We start from the raw sequence: 25,161 nt of genomic DNA on the forward strand, positions 1-25,161 counted from the left end.
TTTTAGGGAAACTCTTCTTGCATCTTGTGTTGCACCCCTGAGGCGACACAACCCAAACCTGTTCTCCTTTGGAAAGTTTGATGCAGGAGGATCTTATAGAATGCACAAGGAAGCCAGAAAGACAAGAAAGCTGTGTGTTGACTTCACTTAAGTCTTTAACAAGGCGTCCAAAGTAAGAAGTCTGGTGAGTAAGGAGCTCTCAGTTCTTTGTTGTGCGATGACTATTTTTGTAGGATTTATCATGTAAAGCACAATATTGTCATGTGACGCTTTGAGCAAAGCTTGTTTACTGCATTTGTTCATGTTTATAGCTGTTTAACATTGTTCTATTCCAGTTGTGAACATTGTAAAAAAAAAATAGTATAGTCAAGCCTGGAATTATTTACACTACTAGCAAATTTTGTCTTAAAATCTTTTATTTCTTGATTCGAAATGACTCCGGTGTCTCCCAAACGTTAAGATGAGAAGAAGCATCATTGTCCAAAAAAAAACTTCCCACATTGAACTCACTTTTATCACATTTAACTCCTTTTCATCACATTTACGTTTAAATAAAATGTTATATTTAATTGTTATATCTAAACCTTAATGTTAAATCTAGCTCCTAAAGAGGAACTGCATTTTTTTTATTTTGACTATCATTCACAATTCTTATGTAAGATAAGAACATGTTTTTCTTTTTTTATGCATTCTAACTAGTAAATACATGTGATCAAAAGTCCACTTACAATAGAGCGTATTGTAGTCGCACTATTCTGCCTATAAATGACTTAAAGAAACATCCAAACACCTCCATCAAGGTTGTATATACAAGACTTAAGTATATATGTAATGTAGTAACAGGCACATTTATAATACCTTTTTAATATTTATGTATTTTGATCATTTTAAGCACACCGCAGCACATTAATTTAAAAAACGCATCACAACGTTCCCTTTTTTCCTTCGATAACATCCCTCATTACTACTCACTGCAGACTTTATGAGAGCAAACAAGTGTACATGGTCTGATGTCATTAGGATGCTGACTGATAAGAAGTTCATATATTACTGTGTGTTGACTTCACTCAAGTCTTTAACGAGGTGTCGTTAGCGGAATAGCTCGGTTGGTGCAGTGGCTGTGCCCGCAACTTGAGGGTTCCAGGTTCGATCCCCGCTTCCGCCATCCTAGTCACTGACGTTGTGTCCTTGGGCAAGACACTTTACCCACCTGCTCCCAGTACCACCCACACTGGTTTAAATGTAACTTAGATATTGGGTTTCACTTTGTAAAAGCGCTATATACAGGTAAAAGCCAGTAAATTAGAATATTTTGAAAAACTTGATTTATTTCAGTAATTGCATTCAAAAGGTGTAACTTGTACATTATATTTATTCATTGCACACAGACTGATGCATTCAAATGTTTATTTCATTTAATTTTGAAGATTTGAAGTGGCAACAAATGAAAATCCAAAATTCCGTGTGTCACAAAATTAGAATATTACTTAAGGCTAATACAAAAAAGGGATTTTTAGAAATGTTGGCCAACTGAAAAGTATGAAAATGAAAAATATGAGCATGTACAATACTCAATACTTGGTTGGAGCGCCTTTTTCCTCAATTACTGCGTTAATGCGGCGTGGCATGGAGTCGATGAGTTTCTGGCACTGCTCAGGTGTTATGAGAGCCCAGGTTGCTCTGATAGTGGCCTTCAACTCTATTGTGAAAAGGAAGATGCAGAATGCCAGACCCAAAAACGCAGAAGAGTTGAAGGCCACTATCAGAGCAACCTGGGCTCTCATAACACCTGAGCAGTGCCAGAAACTCATCGACTCCATGCCACGCCGCATTAACGCAGTAATTGAGGCAAAAGGAGCTCCAACCAAGTATTGAGTATTGTACATGCTCATATTTTTCATTTTCATACTTTTCAGTTGGCCAACATTTCTAAAAATCCCTTTTTTGTATTAGCCTTAAGTAATATTCTAATTTTGTGACACACGGAATTTTGGATTTTCATTTGTTGCCACTTCAAATCATCAAAATTAAATGAAATAAACATTTGAATGCATCAGTCTGTGTGCAATGAATAAATATAATGTACAAGTTACACCTTTTGAATGCAATTACTGAAATAAATCAAGTTTTTCAAAATATTCTAATTTACTGGCTTTTACCTGTAAATATACTCCACTTCAATGTTTAAAAAAAGAGTGACTCATAATTTTTGCAAAGAAAAAAGGGTTTGAACCAAGCGTCTTTCTCGCCATTTCCGGGTCTAAATTGTCTGTCAAAATTGACAGACTTGTCGGATTATATTTTCATCCTTCTACTAGCAAAGTGAGAGGCATTATTTATAATCTAGAACAGTGGTTCTCAAACTTGTCACCAAGTTCCACCATAATAACCAACATTAAAACACAGTAGCGTAATACCCTTAAGTATTCATTACGAACAGAGTAAATATTTTATTTAGTGTATTTAATATTTTGGGCACTCTATAACTACACACAGTTTGAACAGTAACACTGTTTGAATAAAGGAAAATAAAACCCTGTACTTGAATCACGAGTGGTACACGTACCATAGTTTGAGAATCACTAATCTGGAATAAGCTTTCACGAGCTCGGGGGTGAGCAAGCACATCACCAGCCGATGATGTCAACAGCCACACTATCTAAATTAGCTCTCTGTGACAATGCGCCGCTAAACATGGTTTATTTGCGTTAGCACTTATAATAACAGTATCACTAATACTTGGTTAACATTCAAGTCACAAAATGTAAATAGAGTATTGCTGGCGCTTTTTGGATGGTTATTTAGAGGGCTGTATGGGTGCAATGGAAGACCTCCCATCGACTCGCTTGTACGTGGAATTTAATTTGTTTATTTACGAGTTAAAATGTGTTAAAAAAATATATCTGTCTTCTTGTCTATCATAATGATTGTGAGCAATAGGCAGAATTCCCTAACAAAGTGCAGTTCCCCTTTAAATCTAAATGTTAAATCTACTATGAATCAAAATGTTGAATCTAAATCTTAATACAAATGTTACATCTGAATCTAAGTGTTAAATCTAAATCTAGACCTTAAATTGAAACCGAAACAAAAATGTTGAATCTAAATAAATGGGGGGGGGGGGGTACCAGGATGACAGGGGAAGCAAAACAATAACAATACTGAAATAAACTGCAACAAAAACCAGTGCAATTAACATTGCAATACACTTTAAAGGTGCAATATACACATCACATCTTTCGTATAGTCGACAGTATTACCGTTTTTAAATTTTTTTAAATGTTCATAACATGGTCACTACTGCCTAGTTTCTCTTGTTACATTCTTATATTTTAATTCTTATTGTTACTTTAAATTTTGTATTCTTATTGTTATATTTTCTCTTTTATTTCCATTTATACCTCCATTATTTACTTTTTCAATTCTATCTCAATTCTGTACACTGCTGCTGGAATTTTGATTTTCCTGAGGGAACTCTACTGAAGGAATCAATAAAGTACTATCTATGTAAATCTCCCGCGTAGTCTAAAGACACACCTTTCTTCCTATGGAAGAAGGAAAAAAGGCCGATAATAAATGACAAAATGAATGCCAATAAAGTTGCATATTGTTAAAAATGTTGGCTCCAAACGTGTGTGAGTATGCATGGCGTGTTGCATAACGACATAGTTAAAAACAAGGCGCTCAAACATCTGATTGCTTCACTTCCGTGTCAAGACAATGTTCACATCTGTCTTTCAGGATATGTCCTAATTGTGAGCGAAATGGTAAAAAACAAGGTCATGTGAAGACATCATTTGGTCTGAGGTTTGAATCCGGTGCAAGAAAACATGACTTTAATTAACACTCACTTATGATCTTGTTTTTACCATTCAGGTTATTTAGGTTTATTCTTATCTGTCATGTTTCATCTGTCATGTTTCCGTCTTCCGCAGTAAGGAAGATGTCAGAATGGCGTGCACTGAGAAGTAGAGATGTGTGCGCGGCTGAGAGGCCGCAGATTGGTGGAATATTGGCATATTACTAATAGTCATCTTTACACTTGGCAAGAGTTTTAGCGCTCACATTTAGATTTACCTTTTGCATTTAACATTTTTATTTAGATAGCCCAGAATTTTTTAATAATGAATGAGGGAAATACGGAAATTTCAGTTTTTGGTCAGGCCCTCACTGACTTGGGACCATTGCAAATTGATGTGCGTCCCAAAGTCACCAGCTTTGGCGTCACTATAGACAGCGATTTTAAACTTGACAAACACGTCAATGGCGTTTTAAAATCGTGTTTTTATCATCTTCGTCTTTTAGCAAAGGTAAAACCATTTTTATCTTTTAACCTTTTTGAACAAGTCGTGCATGCTTTTATTTCAAGTCGCCTGGACTACTGCAATGCACTTTATGCTGGCATTAGCCAAAAAGCTCTCTCCCTGTTGCAGTTAGTCCAAAACGCGGCAGCACGACTTTTAACAGGGGCCAGGACCCGCGAGCATATAACCCCAATTCTTCAGAGTTTGCACTGGCTCCCTATTCATTTTAGAATTGATTTTAAAACCTTGCTGTTTGTTTTTAAAGCTCTACATGGACTGGCACCTCAGTATATCTCGGACCTCATCCAAATTTACACTCCTGCGCGCGCTCTGAGGTCCGAGAGCCAGCTCTAGCTCGTGGTGCCCAAGACCAGACTTATAACCAGGGGAGACAGGGCCTTCTCTGTGGTCGGCCCTAAGCTCTGGAACACTCTGCCCCTCCATGTTCAAACTGCTCCCACAGTGGAGTGTTTTAAGTCTCGTCTTAAGACTCCCTTTTATTCTTTGGCTTTTAACACTACGTGAGTTGTGTGGTCCTCTGTGTTTTTTTTTTAATAAATATTGATTTCTATTTACTGTTTTAATTGGTTTTACCCTTTAAAATCGTTTTTAATCCATCCATCCATCCATTTTCTACCGCTTATTCCCTTCGGGGTCGCGGGGGGCGCTGGAGCCTATCCCAGCTACAATCGGGCGGAAGGCGGGGTACACCCTGGACAAGTCGCTACCTCATCACAGGGCCAACACAGATAGACAGACAACATTCACACTCACATTCACACACTAGGGCCAATTTTTAGTGTTGCCAATCAACCTATCCCCAGGTGCATATTTATTTTTATATTGGTTTTATATTTATTTATTTTTTGTTTTTATTCAGTCATTGGTGGAGGTAAGGATAATATTTTAATATTGTTTTTAATGTTTTTAATATTGTTGTGCAGCACTTTGGAAACATTTTTGTTGTTTAAATGTGCTATATAAATAAAGTAGATTGGATTGGATTGGATAACATTTAGATATAACATTTAGAGCAGGGGTCCCCAAACTTTTTGACTCGAGGGCCGCATTAGGTTAAAATAATTTATTTATATATATATATATATATTTTTTTTAATAATAAAAAAAAAAATTAAACTTGGGACTTCCAAGTTTGGGGAAGCCTGATTTAGACATTAATTTGAACTTAATAGTATAAATGTGAGAAAGGTGTGTTAAATGTGAGAAATAGATCTGCTGGAAAAGTGAGACTGAATGTTTACATTTGGCACCCCATGTGTGTTCCAGGGAAACAATACTGGCATGAAGTGGAGCGCGCCTGTCCTTGTCCTTCTTGCTGGTAACGGAAAACAATAAAGTCTGAACATTTGTACTTTTAAAAGTCCCATATACTATAATTTAAAATTGTTTAGAATTTATGCAGTTTAAAAATGCTTACAGCCCGTTTAAACCCTCTGTTTTATGTATGTGACTGTAGCTTTAATGCTAATATACACTGACAGTATGTGTCTCCAAGAAGCACTTTTATATACACTTTTTTTGTAACAGCACTTTATAATGTACTACATGCCATATATTACACATGTAATAAGGAGTGGGACAGGAGGACACAAACATGGCAACACTAGCATACGACAATGCTAAGATGACACTCCTATTAACGTACAGCCTCCATGTCTGCAGCTGAATGACAAATTGTCAGATGTGTGGGGAATAATACTATTTTACAAAGTGTTAAGTGTATACACAGGAAGCGTCACACGTGGTATGTCCTTCGTGACGCAATGAAAAGCCACAACTTTAAAAAAGTGTGTCTTTCAAAAGTGAAACAAACAAGTTAGGGAGATGACTGATTAATGCTCAACCAACTAGGGACACATATTACTGTTAAAGAGGACCTATTATGATGAATTTAGTCTTTTCTGACTCATCACTGTTGGATATATACTCGTGTTTTCATGGTAGAGTGTACACACCTGTGTGTATATATATATATATATATATATACAGTTAGTTCCATAAATATTTGGACATTGACACAATTTTCAGTATTCCAGCTCTGTACAACACCACAATGGATTTGAAATGAAACAATCAAGATCTGCTTTAAGTGCAGACTTTGAGCTTTAATTTGAGGGTATTTACATCCAAATCAGGTGAACGGTGTAGGAATTACAACACATTTTATAAGTGCCTTCCACTTTTTAAGGGACCAAAAGTAATTGGACAAACTAATATAATCATAAATAAAATTGTCATTTTGTAATACTTTGTTGCAAATCCTTTGCAGTCAATGACAGCCTGAAGTGTTGAAGCCATAGACATCACCAGACGCAGGGTTTGGTCCCTGGTGATGCTTTGCCGGGCCTCTGCTGCAGCTGTCTTCACTTCCTGCTTGTTCTTTGGGCATTTTCCCTTCAGTTTAGTCTTCAGCAAGGGAAAAGCATGCTCAATCGGATTCAGGTCAGGTGATTGACTTGGCCATTGCAGGACATTCCACTTCTTTGCCTTAAAGAAACTATTTGGTTGCTTTCGCAGTATGCTTGGGGTCATTGTCCATCTGCATTGTGAAGCGCCGTCCAATGACTTTTGAAGCAGTTGGCTGAATATGAGCAGATAATATTGCCCCAAACACTTCAGAATTCATTTTGCTGCTACTGTCAGCTGTCACATCATCAATAAATATAAGAGATCCAGTTCCACTGGCAGCCATGCATGCCACTACCACCACCATGCTTCACTGATGAGGTGGTATGCTTTGGATCTTGAGCAGTTCCTTCCCTCCTCCATACTCTTCTCTTTCCATCATTCTGCTACAAGTTGATCTTGGTCTCATCTGTCCATAAGATGTTGTTCCAGAACTGCACAGGTTCTTTTAGATGTTTCATGGCAAACTCTAATCTGGCCTTCCTGTTTTTGAGGCTCACCGATGGTTTACACCTTGTGATGAACCCTCTGTATTTCCTCTGGAGAAGTCGTCTCTTAATTGTTGACTTGGACACAGATACACCTACCTCCTGGAGACTTTTCTTCATCTGGCCAACTGTTGTGAAGGGCTTTTTCTTGACAAGGGAAAGGATTTTTCTGTCATCCACCACACTTGTTTTCCGTGGTCTTCCAGGTCTTTTGGTGTTGCTGAGCTCAGCAGTGTGTTCTCTCTTTTTTAAGAATGTACCAAACAGTTGATTTGGCCACATCTAATGTTTTTGCTATCTATCTGACGGCTTTGTTTTGATTTTTCAGCCTAATGATGGCTTGCTTCACTGATAGTGACAGCTCTTTGGACTTCATATTAAGAGATGACCTCCCCAGATTCCAAATGAATATACCACACTTGAAATGCCAATTGTCCAATTACTTTTGGTCCCTTAAAAAGTGGAAGGCACATATAAAATGTGTTGTAATTCCTACACCGTTCACCTGATTTGGATGTAAATACCCTCAAATTAAAGCTCAAAGTCTGCACTTAAAGCAGATCTTGATTGTTTCATTTCAAATCCATTGTGGTGTTGTACACAGCTGGAATACTGAAAATTGTGTCAATGTCCAAATATTTATGGCCCTAACTGTATATATGTATGTATATATGTATGTATGTATGTGTATATATGTATATGTATGTATACATATATATTAGGGCTGTGAATCTTTGGGTGTCTCACGATTCGATTCAATATCGATTCTTGGGGTCACGATTCGATTCAAAATCGATTTTTTTTTCCAATTCAACACGATTCTCGATTCAAAAACGATATTTTCCCGATTCAAAACGATTCTCTATTCATTCAATACATAGGATTTCAGCAGGATCTACCCCAGTCTGCTGACATGCAAGCAGAGTAGTAGATTTTTGTAAAAAGCTTTTATAATTGTAAAGGACAATGTTTTATCAACTGATTGCAATAATTTAAATTTGTTTTAACTATTAAATGAACCACAAATTTGACTTATTTTATCTTTGTGAAAATATTGCACACAGTGTGTTGTCAAGCTTATGAGATGCGATGCAAGTGTAAGCCACTGTGACACTATTGTTCTTTTTTAAACATTTTTTATAAATGTCTAATGATAATGTCAATGAGGGATTTTTAATCACTGCTATGTTGAAATTGTAACTAATATTGATACTGTTGTTGATAATATTAATTTTTGTTTCACTACTTTTGGTTTGTTCTGTGTCGTGTTTGTGTCTCCTCTCAATTGCTCTGTTTATTGCAGTTCTGAGTGTTGCTGGGTCGGGTTTGGTTTTGGAATTGAATTGCATTGTTATGGTATTGCTGTGTATTGTTTTGTTGGATTGATTAATTTAAAAAATAAATAAATAAATAAATCGATTTTTTTTAAATGAGAATCGATTCTGAATCGCACAACGTGAGAATCGCGATTCTAATTCGAATCGATTTTTTCCCACACCCCTAATATATATATATATATATATATATATATATATATATATATATATATATATATATATATATATATATATATATATATGTATGTATATGTATGTGTATGTATATACAGGTAAAAGCCAGTAAATTAGAATATTTTGAAAAACTTGATTTATTTCAGTAATTGCATTCAAAAGGTGTAACTTGTACATTATATTTATTCATTGCACACAGACTGATGCATTCAAATGTTTATTTCATTTAATTTTGATGATTTGAAGTGGCAACAAATGAAAATTCCGTGTGTCACAAAATTAGAATATTGTGTAAGGGTTAAATTTTGAAGACAGCTGGTGCCACAAACTAATCAGCTGATTAACTCAAAACACCTGCAAAGGGCTTTAAATGGTCTCTCAGTCCAGTTCTGAAGCCTACACAAACATGGGGAAGACTTCGGATTTGACAGCTGTCCAAAAGGCAACCATCGACACATTGCACAAGGAGGGAAAGACACAAAAGGTTATTGCTGAAGAGGCTGGCTGTTCTCAGAGCTCTGTGTCCAAACACATTAATGGAGAGGCAAAGGGAAGGAAAAACTGTGGTCAGAAAAAGTGTACAAGCGATAGGGATCACCGCGCCCTGGTCAAGATTGTGAAAAAAAACCCATTCAAAAATGTGGGGGAGATTCAGAAGGAGTGGACAGCTGCTGGAGTCAGTGCTTCAAGATCCACCACCAGGAGACGCTTGAAAGACATGGGTTTCAACTGCCGCATACCTCGTGTCAAGCCACTGTTGACCAAGAAACAGCGCGAAAAGCGTCTCACCTGGGCTAAGGAAAAAAAGAGCTGGACTGCTGCTGAGTGGTCCAAAGTCATGTTTTCTGACGAAAGCAAATTTTGCATTTCCTTTGGAAATCGAGGTCCCAGAGTCTGGAGGAAGACAGGAGAGGCACAGGATCCACGTTGCCTGAAGTCTAGTGTAAAGTTTCCACCATCAGTGATGGTTTGGGGTGCCATGTCATCTGCTGGTGTCGGTCCACTCTGTTTCCTGAGATCCAGGGTCAACGCAGCCGTCTACCAGCAAGTTTTAGAGCACTTCATGCTTCCTGCTGCTGACCTGCTCTATGGAGATGGAGATTTCAAGTTCCAACAGGACTTGGCGCCTGCACACAGCGCAAAATCTACCCGTGCCTGGTTTACGGACCATGGTATTTCTGTTCTAAATTGGCCCGCCAACTCCCCTGACCTTAGCCCCATAGAAAATCTGTGGGGTATTGTGAAAAGGAAGATGCAGAATGCCAGACCCAAAAACGCAGAAGAGTTGAAGGCCACTATCAGAGCAACCTGGGCTCTCATAACACCTGAGCAGTGGCAGAAACTCATCGACTCCATGCCACGCCGCATTAACGCAGTAATTGAGGCAAAAGGAGCTCCAACCAAGTATTGAGTATTGTACATGCTCATATTTTTCATTTTCATACTTTTCAGTTGGCCAACATTTCTAAAAATCGCTTTTTTGTATTAGCCTTAAGTAATATTCTAATTTTGTGACACACGGAATTTTGGATTTTCATTTGTTGCCACTTCAAATCATCAAAATTAAATGAAATAAACATTTGAATGCATCAGTCTGTGTGCAATGAATAAATATAATGTACAAGTTACACCTTTTGAATGCAATTACTGAAATAAATCAAGTTTTTCAAAATATTCTAATTTACTGGCTTTTACCTGTGTGTGTGTATATATATACATACATACATAATGTATGTATATATATATATATGTATATATATGTATGTATATATATATGTATATATGTATGTATATATATATATATATATATATATGTATATGTGTGTATATATATATATATTTATGTATATATATATATGTATGTATATATGTGTATATATATATATATATATGTATGTATATATACAGAATATATATACACACATATATATACATATACAGTGTATATGTGTGTGTGAACATATATATATACACACATACATATATATATATATATACAGTGTATATATGTGTGTGTATGTATAAATATATATATATATATATATATATATATATATATATATATATATATAGTACTGGTGGTAGGGGGATTGTAGAGATGCTAGGTTAAAAAAAAGTACCTTCCTCTGGGCATTGATGGGTCTCTGTGTCTGTAGGCGTGGGTGCACTGTCGTCATTCGTGGGCCGTCCACGCCAGTACCACTACGCCAAAGATGCCGTCAATTGGCAGGAGGCGCAGTCACTGTGCCGCAACTTCCACAGAGACTTGGCCACGGTGAACAACGCCAAGCAAGCAAAGAGACTGGTGGCAGTCTCGCACCGCTCCATTGGCGGCCTCGGCGGCAAGGCCTGGATTGGGCTGAGGAGCGACCTCACTGAGTGGATTTGGTCCAATCCTTTTGACAGCTACCTGTCGCCCAACTTGTACAGCAACTGGAAAAGGGGACAGCCGGACAACTTCAACGGGAACCAGTTGTGCGTGGGGATGGACGTCAACGGCCTTTGGGACGACTACTCCTGCGCCGAATTGCTGTCATTTGTCTGCTACAATGACGAGGGTCTGCACATCACTGATGCATGCGACATGATTTGATCACTGACATTCTCTTCTTGTTCTCAGCCGGGGAAGATGAAGCTGAGAGGTTTGTCCTGATGGAAAGGCGTCTCAATTGGACGGAAGCGCAGAACCATTGCCGAATTTTTTACACGGATCTACCCACCATCGACAGTGAGACGGACAATGAGCAAATAAGAAACATTGCCGGTGGAGAAGAGGTCTGGATCGGCCTCAGCAGGTCTGATGCTGAAACCCAAACTCGTACTGTTTTATATGCTGTTTTAACCTTTTAATTTTGGCTCCCACAGGACCCGGTTTTGGTCTGATGGGAGCTACTCCCCCTTCCGCTTGTGGGCAAAGGGACAGCCCGATAACGCCAATGGGGTTCAGCAATGCACAGCAGTGGATCTCAGCACAAAGGACGGCCTTTGGACGGATGAAAACTGTGACATAGATCTGCCGTATGTGTGCCTCACAGACAACGGTATGGATGTTGTGTTTATTCATGCCTGGTCACATGTGCAGGGGCCTACCATCAAATTCTGGGCCCCCATCCTACCCTACACCCAACCTCACCACCCCATATACACACACACACACACACACACACACACTAGATATATTTACCTTTGCCAAAAACTAATTATTGCATGCTTTTTGAACCACTTTTTAAAAAAACTTAATTAGGTTTTTGACATTTTAAAGATGGGATTAACATATCTGGATAAAACTCCTAAATAATTTGGTTTTGTTTAAAAAAAAAAAGTTTTGGTTGTTTTGTTAAAAAAGCTAACAAATGTATTATTAAGTGGCCAGAATATGAGTTTAGATAATCATGTAACCTGTCAATATTCACTTAAATATGATTACAAATCTATCAATTTTCCTTTACTTAAGAGTATAAAATAGAGATTAGCTGATAAACAAATGAGTATCATCAGTGGATAATACTATTATGATTATATTATTAGTAGTGCATCTCCTGAGAGTTAAGTCCCCCTGCACTTTCAAAAACTTGTGACGTCTCCGTCTTTAACTTTCACCGAGAGTCCTTGAACGTACCACAGTTATGTGCAATGAGATGCAAAAGTGATACTTGCACATAACTTTCTCCTATACTGCCATGGATAAATGTATTATATCGGTGCCTTTCGATCATCTTGTTCCTGCTCCAAAATGCTGATGCTGTGTGTGAATGCTTAAAGGTGAGCTTTTTTGGTTCCATGGCAAATACATGCTACAGGAATGCGATCACATAAAATAAGGGAAAATAATTACATAAAAATATAAGGGATAAGCGGTAGAAAATGGATGGATGGATGGAAATACAAATACCGTATATTTCGGAGTATAAGTCGCACCGGCCGAAAATGCTTAATAATGAAGGAAAAAAACATATGTAAGTCGCACTGGAGTATAAGTCGCATTTTTGGGGGAAATTTATTTGATAAAACCCAACACCAAGAATAGACATTTGAAAGGCAATTTAAAATAAATAAAGAATAGTGAACAACAGGCTGAATAAGTGTATGTTATATGAGGCATAAATAACCAACTGAGAATGTGCCTGGTATGTTAACGTAACATATTATGGTAAGAGTCATTCAAATAACTATAGCATATATAACATGCTATACGTTTACCAAACAATCTGTCACTCCTAATCGCTAAATCCCATGAAATCTTATACGTCTAGTCTCTTACGTGAATGAGCTAAATAATATTATTTGATATTTTACTGTAATGTGTTAATAGTTTCACACATAAGTCGCTCCTGAGTATAAGTCGCATCCCCGGCCAAACTATGAAAAAAACTGCGACTTATAATCCGAAAAATACGGTAATATAAGTTAAATCAAATGAAACCAAAATTGCAACAACAAATACATCAGTCAAATGGGTACAGGTAAACATTGACACAAAACCTCAAGGCAATTAACAACAAGAAAAAGCTTATTATTTTTGTACATGGCATTTTAAAATTGAATATCAGTTTCTTTTACATATTTAAGGAAAGCACCCCATTATTTCTTGAAAACTTGCCTAATCTTTTCCAGTTTGAGGAAATAAAGAGCACATCTAATCCAGCGGGCGTTGCAGGGAGGCGCTGTTGCCTTCCGATTTAACAAAATTAGTCTTCTAGCCACCAGAGTAGTAAAAGCTACAAGATTATTTTTGGAATTGTTAAGAGAAGATTACTGAGGGGCTACACCAAATAATCAATTTGCAGGATTCGGTACAGTCTTTTCACCAATAATCACAAAGTATTAAACATTTCTGTCCAATAACCACACAGGTATGGGCAGAGCCATGTATGTATATGTATTAAGTTGGCTGGAGACTGTTGGCACCGATCACACAATACAGATATTCCGTCACACATTTTTGCTCATCGAACCTTCGTATAATAAGAGATGTCAGCATGCATCTCGTCCTGCGTCCATCATCTCCCGTATGCTCAGCAGCAGAGTTGAATCAGCAACCCATCTTTCTGGAAAGTCAGGTCCTGGAGAGGCCCGTGGTTTGCAGCCTGGTTTAGCGAAGTCGGGTTTCTCTTGGCTCGACATTGCGTATTCCACTGGTATGAGATAAAAAGTTGAGCAAAAAAAAAAAAGAGTACAACAGTGAAAGATGGTATTGATGGCTAAAATGATTAAAAATGGCAAAATATACATGAAATGTCACAATATCAGCAGAGCCACTGCAAAACACATCTTACAGAGCAGCAGCGTCCCCTTAAAGGTTAGCTTTGATGACATTATTACGTCCATGTTGAGTGAAGCGTTCAAAGATTTTTTTAAATTTGATTCAAGTAACCTTTTATTGAACTTTCACAGCTATATTATTTAATATTAAATAGTGTACCAAGTAATGGTGTGGTTCACTTAACCCGGGGGTCGGCAACGCACGGCTTTTGAGCCACAAGCGGCTCTTGAGCGCCGCCCTAGTGGCTCCCTGGAGCTTTTTTAAAAATGTATGAAAATGGAAAAAGATGAGGAACAAAAATATATTTTTTGTTTTAATATGGTTTCTGTAGGAGGACAAACATGACACCAACCTTCCTAATTGTTAGAAATCCCACTGTTTACATTAAACATGCTTCACTGATGAGAGTATTTGGCGCGCGCCATTTTGTCCTAATTTCGTAAGTCCTTGGACGCACCGTAGTTTGTTTACATGTACAACTTTCCTTGATGCTGCCACAGAAAGACGTGTTTTTGGTCTCTATTTGTCCATCAAACGTCTTATGCTGTGCGTGAATCCACAAAGGTGAGCTTTGTTGATGTTATTGACTTGTGCGGAGTGCTAATCAGACATATTTGGTCACTGCGTGACTGCAAGCTCATCGATGCTAACATGCTATTTATGCTAGCTGTATGTACATAATGCATCAATATGCCTCTTATTTTAGGTATATTTGAAGTAATTTTAGTTGTAGTTTCTGTTTCCTTCAACTTGAACACACACATCTTTACATTATAAGCCAGTAATTTCCAGGAGTTATCTCACCCTCTGAAAAGCCTGTTTTAGTAATGTTTTCCAATGTTGTAAAAATGTGTAAAATAAATATTACATTTCAACATCCCTGTGCAGCTGGGATAGGCTCAGCACCCCCGCGACCCCATAAGGGACAAGCGGTAGAAAAGGGATGGATGTCTGTCAACGAAGAGTTGCATCAGCCTGCGACACATAGTCATTTTGATAGTAGTCTAATGTAGCTAATATAGACACTTACATCATGAGTTGCCTTCATTTTAACACGTATATAAGGCTTTACATATTTTGCGGCTCCAGACAGATTTTTTGTTTGTATTTTTGGTCCAACATGGATCTTTCAACATTTTGGGTTGCCGAGCCGACATAACGTGTGCTATGTGAACACTCACACTCAATCAGACGTGAAGTGGACCAGATTGAACTGTTCCTCTTTTCACAATGTGAACGCAAAACGGCCCTTTTCTTTTTTGTTGTTTATAGTCCACTATAATAGCGATATCCCACAAAACAAATAGCCAATCAATGCACTTCCCCCTCCTATGTTTGCAGTTCACATGGTCAACCTCCAGGTGAAGCTGAACTCTGCCCTGAGGCTGACCGAGGAAGCCCTTGCGGTGCTGGTGGAAACCGATGTGAGAAGCACACGGTAAAGCAACATCGCAACTTTTTCTGATGAGACTGTTTTTTTGTTGTCAGTTTTTCACCACGTTGCTCCGAATGGGACTTCCTGAAAACATCAAGGTCCGTCTGAACAGGGTCATCAAACCGGAGCCCAATTTGCTAATAATTGATGCATGACATCATTCCTTTGTGAAATTACATTCTTGCAAATAAAAAACTGCTTGGATGTGAATGGAAGGGCTTGTTCTTTGTTAGTTGGGATCATTTACTTTTGATCTCAAAATGTATTAAACATGGTAGTTGTGATAACAATTACTGCTGTCAATTACAATTTTTTTCCCAACTAATCATAGGGTTTCAATGCTGGGGCATGTGTCCACCACGTCATCAGCAAGTGCCCCATTGTTCATCCACTCACCGACCTGGACCTCGAATACTCACACCACAGATATACATATATATTTATATATATATGCACATATCTATCCATTCATTTTCTGACGCTTGTCCCTTACGGGGTTACGGGGGCTGCTGGAGCCTATCCCAGCTACCTGGACAAGTCACCCACCTCATCACAGGGCCAACACAGATAGACAGACAACATTCACACTCACATTCACTCACTAGGGACACTTTAGTGTTGCCAATCAACCTATCCCCAGGTGCATGTCTTTGGAGGTGGGAGGATGCCTGAGTACCCGGAGAGAACCCATGCAGTAAAGGGGTCGGAATACTTTTCGTACCCACTGTGTGTGTATGTATGTGTGTATATATGCATATATAATATAATATATATATATATATATATATATATATATATATTATATATCAATCAATCAATCAAAGTTTATTTATATAGCCCTTAATCACAAGTGTCTCAAAGGGCTGCAAAAGCCACAACGACATCCTCGGCTCAGATCCCACATCAGGGCAAGAAAAAACTCAACCCAATGGGATGCAATGAGAAACCTTGGAGGGGACTGCAGATGTGGGGACCCCCCCTGAGCGACCAGTGCAATGGACGTCGAGCGGATCCAGTATATATATATATATATATATATATATATATATATATATATATATATATATATATATATGATTATTGATTGTGTCTGTGTTGGCCCTGTGATGAGGTGGCGACTTGTCTGCCCGAATGCAGCTGGGATAGGCTCCAAGCGGTAGAAATGGATGGATGCATACTTGCCAACCCTCCCGGATTTTCCGGGAGACTCACGAAATTCAGCGCCTCTCCCGAAAATCTCCCGAAATTCAGGCGGACGCAGGTCCATGCGGACCTGAGTCCGCTTTCCCACAATATAAACGGCGTGCCTGCCCAATCACACTATAACTGTAGAATGATCGAGGGCGAGTTCTTAGTTTCTTATGTGGGTTTATTGTTAGGCAGTTTCATTAACGTCCTCCCAGCGCGTTAACAACACACAACAACGGCAGTCACGTTTTTGTCTACCGTAAAGCAGTTCGTCTGCCGTAAACAGCAATGTTGTGACACTCTTAAACAGGACAATACTGCCATCTAGTGCATTTGATGAAAGCACTTTTGTGCGTGCCACACAGCAATGCATCATCAGAGACCCTGTTCAGCATGGTTAGAAAAATAGTGACAGAGAATAGAACAAGGATGGACAATTCAACCCTTAACTCAACAAGTATATGTGTAAATAAATGAACACTGAAATTCAAGTATTTCTTGTATTTATATATGTATATGTATATGTATATGTATATATATATATATATATATATATAATAAAATAAATATATATTTATTGCTAGAATTCACTGAAAGTCAAGTATTTCTTATATATATATATATATATATATATATATATATATATATATATATATATATATATATATATATATATATATATATATATATATATGTATGTATATACATATGTATATATATATATATATATATATATATATATATATATATATATATATATATATATATATATATATGAAATACTTGACTTGGTGAATTCTAGCTGTAAATATACTCTTCCCCTCTTAACCACGCCCCCCCCCCCCCCGAAATCGGAGGTCTCAAGGTTGGCAAGTATGGATAGATGGGATGTATACATATAAAGGCAATGCCATGCGATGCTTTGTACATTTAAAGTAAATCATAACTTAATCAATGTTCAGGCGGTTTACTTTTTAGACATTACATTACATTAAACATGTGCCACTGAAAGATAACGTTTTGTTTTTGTATCAATACAATTCCTACCTATGAAAGATTATTGCTAGTGTCCTTTATTCAACCCCAAACAGTAGGCACGCAGCTAAAAGTGGCGCCGCGTATCAAGTGACGTCAATTACTCTTCCGATACAGTAGGTGTCGGTAAACAAGTTTCAAGTCATGACTGCAACCCGCCCTTACAACAAAAGAAAAAGAAGCCGAATCAGCTTCCGGTTAGCTTTTCCGGATTGTCCTTTCCCATGTCTGGTGTTGTGTTTACAAGCAATTCGTGTGAGTAATTGTGCCCAAAGAGAAGCCGAAATATGAATCCTGTCTTACGCAAGGTAATTATCTGATCTTTTGGGCTAATGATGATATTATTTCATTAAAGACATCCTTCGCGTAGCGCTAGTGTCCTTAGCGAGGCTGCTATAGCTTACTTTGCAGGACTTAACTGTGTCTCACACAAACACATTCACTATTAAACACTATTTAATTCGCATTAAACATACAGTACATTGTTATAATAAATAATATAATGTTATAACGGCGTTTGTGTACATTAAAACGTCAAACTGTCAACTTGACCTTTCCAAACACTGACATCATTTGGCCGTGTCGTTCATTACAAGTCCACAGAACTGCACACATTCTAGTGATGGGTTGATGAGGCGTCATGAAGCGTTTCGACACATTGCAAAACTGTATTGATACTGTGTCGATACTGTGTCACTAAATACTGATATCTGCTGGACATTAAAAATCCCTACAGGCAACCTATGGACCGACTCAACTGACACTGATTTTATGACCTAGTGTATACAATAATATAAACCAAGTCATTGTATTTCATTTAGGATTATTTCATAACTTCATTTAAATAAAAATATATTTTTTATCTTTTTTAGATACAGTCAATAAATAATGTGAACATGTATCATAACATGGAAATCTAAGAGAACGTGTTGTGAATGAGGAAGCTTGTAGACCTGGAAATTATTATTATTATTTTTTTACACATTTTTATTTGAAAAAAACAGTTTTTCCAACTTATTCAATTTTAGACGCTTTCTCTTCTTAGTTATTATTTCTCCGGCTGTAGAAAAGACCCGCTCACAGGGCACAGAGGAGGCGTCAGTGCGACACAGTTCGCGTATCGGTCACGTGACCAAAACAGCTCATGATCGGTCACGTGACTTTCTAAAAGCGGTACGCGCACCGACACAGGGTTTTGCTCTACGAGCTCGACGCATGCGCCGATGCATCGGTGTTGCCGGACCCATCACTAACACATTCTAATTGTTCATTTTATCCAGCCATCCATTTTTCTACCGCTTGTCCCTTTCGGGGTCGCGGGGGCTGCTGGAACCTATCTCAGCTGCATTCTATTTATCGCAATATGTTTTTGGTTTAATTAGCAGGTGCTTAGGCAAGCGACGTTGCTCTGCAGGTAAGTACACCAGGTTGCAGTCTGTTAAACCTTTGTTTTTGTTTCTCGAGTAAATATTTAACGTTATTGTTTGTCTTGAAAGGGTTCAGACATGCACCCACCAGCTTCCTGTTTGGGGTAAGATAGTATTTTGAAGCTCATGGTGTTCCAGTGGGCAAGGTTTTATAACCTTCTCCTGTGGCCTGCAGGTGGTGTTGCTTGCACACAGGAAAGACAATACAAAGGCGCCTCAACAGAAGGCATCGGCAGATGGAAGCATCTTTTACCCAAAGAAGTGGTAAGAAAACAGGCAGTCGTCATCATTAAAACTAAAAAGCGCCTCTCAACTTCTGTACGTCTCCTACTGATGGTCAGCAAGGGAAGAAGTATGTTAAACATCAGATGCAGAGCATCACAGCTGCCACCAGCACGGCATATGGAACTCTGAACATCAACGTTTCGGGCTACGACATGACGACGGTGGAACACTACAGCCAGTACATCCACAACCTATGCATTCGGCTCGGCATCAGCGTGGCAGAGAGGTGACTCTAATGCTGGTGATTTTCAAAATAAAATATCATTTATCCCCTGAAGGCCAAGTGTTTAAGATATGAACTCTTGCTTAGCTACGCACTGCCAACACAATCCACAGAGGTGATGCTGATGCAGGAGCACGGCACCAAGTTGTACGTGGACTCGATTCTAAAGACCCACAAACGTGTCATTCAGGTGAGTTGAACTGGATTGTTTTGTCTTGGAGTTCTGTAATGGGTGACAGGCAGGCAAAGTTGGGGGTCAATAAAGTGCCTTCCGAGTTCATGCCACAGCTGTCGTCCTTCCTTCATGTTGAGCTTTGACAACGTCAGTGGTCATCTTTAGAAGAACCTACAGTATTGTGAAAATATTTGATTAACCTTATGTTTGTGTTGTTTTTTGTTAGAGAAGTGCATGGTACTGTCTCTATAAGAGAACGCCTCTCTTGTGCACACCCGCACGTGTGAAAGCTAATGAAAGATTGTGCCACATAGATGTCAAATAAAAATATTTAAATTATTTACACCCGAGACATTATTTTATCTAATTTAAAAATACTAAGAGTTTATTTATTTATCATGTAAACACAGCTGAGCAGCCTGAAGGCGAGTATGTGCCCCATTATGATGGACGTGCTACTGAAAAACCTGCCGGAAGGGGTCCAACTAACAGTGAGGGAGGTTAGTCCCCTTTTGAAAGACAACTTCTCCCTTCATAATTGTGTGTAATTGTTTTCCTTTTTTGTCCCCTCTCAGCACACCGAGGCTGACTACCAAGCCCGCTTCAAGTCTCGTCCAGATCTGGACTGTCTTTTAGCTCAGATAAGGCAATAGGCAGCTTGCGTCTAAGATTTGTTATATAATACCATGTCTGTGGTTTCCAGGTCCTTTTTTTTATTGTTGGCTACTGATAAACTTAGATTTATCACAAATTAAAGAGGTCCTATTATGCAAAACAAACATTTGTTATCTGTTTTGGTGTATTTGGGTTCCCTTCAAGTCCTGAAAATGTGAAATCAAACCATGGAGGCATGTCTGAGAGATTTAACAATCTTGCCTTCTTCCAATCTTGCTCCAAACAAGCCGTTTGAAATTTGAGACTTAAGTGACGTATCTTGCCTTCCGTCAGCAAACATCTCCATATATGGTAGAGCAGGGGTCACCAACGCGGTGCCCGCGGGCACCATGTAGCCCGTAAGGACCAGATAAGTAGCCCGCTGGCTTGTTCTAAAAATAGCTCAAATAGCAGCACTTACCAGTGAGCTGCCTCTATTTTTTAAATTGTATTTATTTACTAGAAAGCTGGTCTCGCTTTGCTCGACATTTTTAATTCTAAGAGAGACAAAACTCAAATAGAATTTGAAAATCCAAGAAAATATTTTAAAGACTTGGTCTTCACTAACTGACAAAGAAACAGATAACAGATTTGGTGTCCAGTTCAAAGTGTGACATGATTTATTTAAAAATTTGAGAGTTGACTTTTGTATTTTACATGAGTTATTATTTGTACAAACATGGTGCAAAGTAATTCATGATTTGTTAAAATGGGATATTGTGATTTCACAAGACTGTCTTAGAAGTGATCATTTGAAAATGTTCAATTTGAAAAATGTGCACTTAGAGAAAATATACAAATAAAGTGTTGCATATTGATATATATTTATTGTGAGAAATCATTAAGATGATCAGTGTTTCCACAAAGATAAATATAATTAATTATTAATAATAACATAGAGTTAAAGGTAAATTGAGCAAATTGGCTATTTCTGGCAATTTATTTACGTGTTTATCAAACTGGTAGCCCTTCACATTAATCAGTACCCAAGAAGTAGCTCTTGGTTTCAAAAAGGTTGGTGACCCCTGTGGTAGAGGCTTACCCAAAGAGCTTTGCGTGATTTCGCCATTTGTATTCAGTTGTAGTCACTCAGTTCCTATTTTCTTGTTGTGGGGCAGACTGGCTTGTACATGCACATGCGTCCTCCACTGTTGCCATTTTTTTTTATAAAAAGTAGCTTATAGTTCTAACTTACATATACTGTATGTCAGTAGACTCGATATGAAAGTGCTAAAAACTACAACATGGCTGACATGGTGCAGACACCCTACAGTCAAAGGGGGTTTGGCCCGTAGGAGGACTTCAGCGCGTAAATAAGTCCGGCCACAAAAGGGCGCATCCTAAAGAGACCGTCAGAAAACTGTTTTAAGATGGTCTATAAAATTAATCTATGCAACATTTTGGCCGAAGAACCACCTTGACTCTAAAGGCTTAGTGGCCACATGCGTGGACAGCACCTTTTCGCTCTTATTTCCAAAATTGTGTACACTACTGAATTGGGTCTTATGGCCTCTTATGTGGACACTTATACTGCCATCTGGTGGTGTCAGAAGAGTATAACATACAATGGAATTTGGAAGAAAAATTGTAAAAATAAGAATTAGCATGTCACTACACATGAAGTACACGTTTGTGTACTTATGGACTAAGTACATCATATAGAAAGATGATTCTTAGTTTTTATTCTAATTAGGATTCAATAAGCCCAAATAGCAAAGAGAAATAAAAAAAATATATGTGAACAAACAGCTTGGGCCTTAAGAGGTTAAAATGTTAATGTGGCCCACAAGGAAGTGTTGTAAATAAAGGAAAGCAGCAGGGTGCTGTGGTTCATGGAGTGGACACATGAATTCCAACATGTACTGTGATATTGTAAAGCAGAAACGGGGCCGCATGGCAGTTTTCCCAACATAATAACGCCAAGATGTCTTGCTGAGGAAGGGCAAGGTGATGGAGTGGCCATGTCTCCTCCAGACCTCAACCCAATTATTTGGGCCACCCTCAAGTGCAATGGAGGAATGTAAAAGACTGCAAGGTGTCTAACATCCACCTGAGAGGAGTGGGTGATGATGCCAGTAACAAAGTGCAGCTTTGGTAAGTTGCATGTCCAAAAAGATTAAGGCAGTGCTAGATAATGATGCTTACATGAAATAACATTTCGGGAAAATGTTTTTTTCTTTTCCTTCAATAAACTGCACCCCATCCCCCCAGTGCCGGCAGCACTCATGCAGCCCCAAACTGTGATGCTACGCAAGACAGAATTACCTTGCAACTCACTTGTGTTGCCAACTATCTCTCTCTAAATGTAGAGTAGTACCTCAACTCACGACTCAATTTAATGTGTGACGAAGCCCTTAACACAAAACACTTTAAAAGTTTAAATCAGCGTCTCCCATTTAAATGAAGTAATATCAATTTATTTGGTGCTTGCCCCCCCCAAAACAGCACACTTTTAACATGGAACATACCATTTGAAAAGAAAAAAATGTAGGTAATAGATATTGTATAAAAGCAAAACAATAGAATGTACTGCTAACAACTACAGTACTTTTATGATGTGATGTAACTATGTACACGGAGTGGACTTCTATGCTATCGCCTTCTATCTGTTTCTCCGTCAAACACACCATCAGCAGCTTTTCTACATTTTCATGGATAAATGTCAGCCGTTTAGACATTATTTTAACATTCTTGGCTGGTGTTCATTATGATGCAAACTAGCAGTGATATGATCGAGTTGCTTTGCCAAGTTGGCGACATGTTTTTGATGATTTATTTCTTTAACTCAGTGAATACTGTCCTCTTCTTTGTCCCAGCACTGTCCTTTACTCTCCCATTCTTCCTTTCCATGCTTGGAAAACAAAATTATGTCCATCTCATTCTCTAGCTATAAGATAATGGTCGGGAGTAAGACCTGATGTTATGGGCAGGGATGCTTGCAACTTAAAGCATAACAATTAGCCGAGAGACAGCTCCTGTCTCAAAACACGTTTATCTTGGGGAGCTCTCAACATGAGGTCTGTACACAGATGCATCTAATGTAAATCCAAGTTCACTTTCTACATAACTGCCAACAGCATTGATAAGTTGATGAAGTTGAATGGTTTGACATTGTAATGAGTAAACTTTGACGACCCCTACCCAAAAGGCAGAGCTCTAAAACTTGTGCTTAGGCCTGTTAAAAGAACCTACACAGTGATTATGAAGTGTTAGGATGGTGTCAATTATTCACTGATTGAAGTTGATCATTAGCTTGCTCACATTGTATTCAGGAAGTTGAGTTTGGCGTGTGTGTGTGTGTGTGTGAGAGAGACATTTGATTTATTTTCCGTCTTTTGTCGTCATCTTTAACACATTTAGTGTGGACCACCAACGTTGTTTTGTGTGTGTGTGTGTGTGTGTGTGTGTGTGTGTGTGTGTGTATACGCTCATCTCAGCCAGATAAAGAGAAGTGAAAGTTGCAAATTACATGTGCAGCTTCTTGGCAACCCAATCAGGTTTAGTTTCAGGATGGAGTAGATTTCATATTAACTGTGTCGTGTTTTGCTTGCTGCTCACTAAAAAAAAAGTTGTGTTAATGTGAGATGTGTGGTGCTTAATCTGCTGTGTGTGTGTGTGTGTGGTTTTGTGCACGCAGAGGGAGTGAGAGCTCCACGCACAACTCAGGAAAGTCGTAGGCAAGTGTTAATTATCATTCAATGTTATGCCAATGCCATCATAATTGACATACTTTGCACAGATTTCTGTCTTTGAAGGTGGAAATCTGACACGTTTCCATGAAGAAATTCAACACATTTGACAGTTGACCCTGTTTGACCTCATGTGTAGTTACAGTGGCAGCACATGCTCACACCCTTCTGCAGTTCACGCGTCGCCTCCTCCTCTGCATTTCCTCAATCCTACACTTTCACACTCACTTTGTGCACCGTGACCGACAGGACAACAGTAAAGGTGAGAGAAAGTCTTTCTTTTTTAATTTTTTTTTTTAGCGCGCTGCTTTGACGTTTCCAAAGTCCTCAAAGTCTAATGGTCTTTAACCCTCCAGGGGCATTCAATTTTAAAAACAGGACATACAAGCCCTTCAGTTTTTGAAGGGCATGAAACCCTTTTGATTCATATTTTTAAACCTTTTTTTGTTAAAATTTGTCAACCTATTTTTTTTACCCTTTTGAAGGCCTTTTGAGTAAATGTCATACATTTAGATGAATAAAAGACTAATGTTACCCAACTTTATACTCATTGACCAAAAAGCTTTCAAGGGGTTAACATAATTAATAAATACAAGTACATGTTTGGAATTTTTGTTTAGAGCATAAGGTGATTGAAGAGATTTGAGCCAAAAAAAAAAGGAATACATTTTTTAATGCCCTTTGAGAAATTAAGGACTTTTTAAATCCTGTTAGGCTTTGTGGTATTCTCTAATAACAACCAGGGTATCCTACACCTGTGAAAGGGTTTGATATTTTTAAATTTAACACGAAAAAAAAGTAACACAACAAAATTTATGTCCAAAAAAAAACAAGGCAGCCTTCCTTTCACGAGGGTTGAATTATGAGCAAAATTGTTGATTAGCTCGACTGTTCTGTTTCAAATTTAAAAAATACTTCCTCATTTGCTATTATTTTTTTTTACAAGGAATAATTTTTATTTTTATTTTGGAAAAACCTAATTTGCTTAGACAGTGAATGAAGTTCACTTTGGTGTCAGTAGCTGTTAGCGCCTAGCAACTTCTGTCTCTACTAGAAT

General features: G+C 38.2%; 3 protein-coding genes across 6 annotated transcripts in view; all 3 read left to right on the forward strand.

The window, feature by feature from the left end:
• The first annotated feature begins 12 nt into the window (after positions 1 to 12).
• On the forward strand, positions 13 to 15,626 carry LOC133606665 (lymphocyte antigen 75-like). Its single transcript, XM_061960846.1, has 7 exons — positions 13 to 184; positions 5,592 to 5,643; positions 10,887 to 11,288; positions 11,351 to 11,525; positions 11,596 to 11,771; positions 15,335 to 15,417; positions 15,482 to 15,626. The coding sequence occupies exons 2-7, from the start codon at positions 5,607 to 5,609 to the stop codon at positions 15,581 to 15,583; spliced, it is 975 nt and encodes a 324-aa protein (XP_061816830.1). The 5' UTR covers positions 13 to 184; positions 5,592 to 5,606; the 3' UTR covers positions 15,584 to 15,626.
• A 2,190-nt stretch (positions 15,627 to 17,816) lies between these two features.
• Positions 17,817 to 20,540, forward strand: mrpl48 (mitochondrial ribosomal protein L48). 2 transcript variants are annotated; one of them, XM_061959061.1, is made up of 8 exons: positions 17,817 to 17,959; positions 19,034 to 19,065; positions 19,148 to 19,182; positions 19,254 to 19,342; positions 19,420 to 19,589; positions 19,674 to 19,776; positions 20,172 to 20,261; positions 20,337 to 20,540. In XM_061959061.1, the coding sequence occupies exons 1-8, from the start codon at positions 17,939 to 17,941 to the stop codon at positions 20,412 to 20,414; spliced, it is 618 nt and encodes a 205-aa protein (XP_061815045.1). In that variant the 5' UTR covers positions 17,817 to 17,938; the 3' UTR covers positions 20,415 to 20,540. The 2 variants fall into 2 exon arrangements, with proteins under 2 accessions (XP_061815045.1, XP_061815046.1); XM_061959062.2 differs by having other exon boundaries at positions 17,845 to 17,959; positions 19,037 to 19,065.
• A 3,281-nt stretch (positions 20,541 to 23,821) lies between these two features.
• Positions 23,822 to 25,161, forward strand: part of tec (tec protein tyrosine kinase) — a 35,928-nt gene continuing 34,588 nt past the window's right edge. For 2 of the 3 annotated variants that reach the window (XM_061960842.1, XM_061960843.1), the window contains exon 1: positions 23,822 to 24,366. The gene's annotated coding sequence lies outside the window, so the exon portion shown is untranslated. The remainder of the gene's footprint in view (positions 24,367 to 25,161) is intronic. The other variant, XM_061960844.1, reaches the window with a different exon arrangement.

This window comes from Nerophis lumbriciformis, linkage group LG05, assembly GCF_033978685.3.
Source record: "Nerophis lumbriciformis linkage group LG05, RoL_Nlum_v2.1, whole genome shotgun sequence".
Lineage (NCBI taxonomy): Eukaryota > Metazoa > Chordata > Actinopteri > Syngnathiformes > Syngnathidae > Nerophis > Nerophis lumbriciformis.

Bases quoted from the DNA above. Each gene is read 5' to 3' on its own strand.
- LOC133606665 (XM_061960846.1), top strand. From the start codon at position 5,607: ATGAAGTGGAGCGCGCCTGTCCTTGTCCTTCTTGCTG. The intron at 11,289-11,350 runs GTCTGCACATCA...TCTTGTTCTCAG, and splicing joins TGTCTGCTACAATGACGAGG to CCGGGGAAGATGAAGCTGAG. The intron at 15,418-15,481 runs GTGAGAAGCACA...TTTTGTTGTCAG, and splicing joins CGGTGCTGGTGGAAACCGAT to TTTTTCACCACGTTGCTCCG.
- mrpl48 (XM_061959061.1), top strand. From the start codon at position 17,939: ATGAATCCTGTCTTACGCAAG. The intron at 19,590-19,673 runs GTGACTCTAATG...ACTCTTGCTTAG, and splicing joins GGCATCAGCGTGGCAGAGAG to CTACGCACTGCCAACACAAT. The intron at 19,777-20,171 runs GTGAGTTGAACT...ATGTAAACACAG, and splicing joins CCCACAAACGTGTCATTCAG to CTGAGCAGCCTGAAGGCGAG.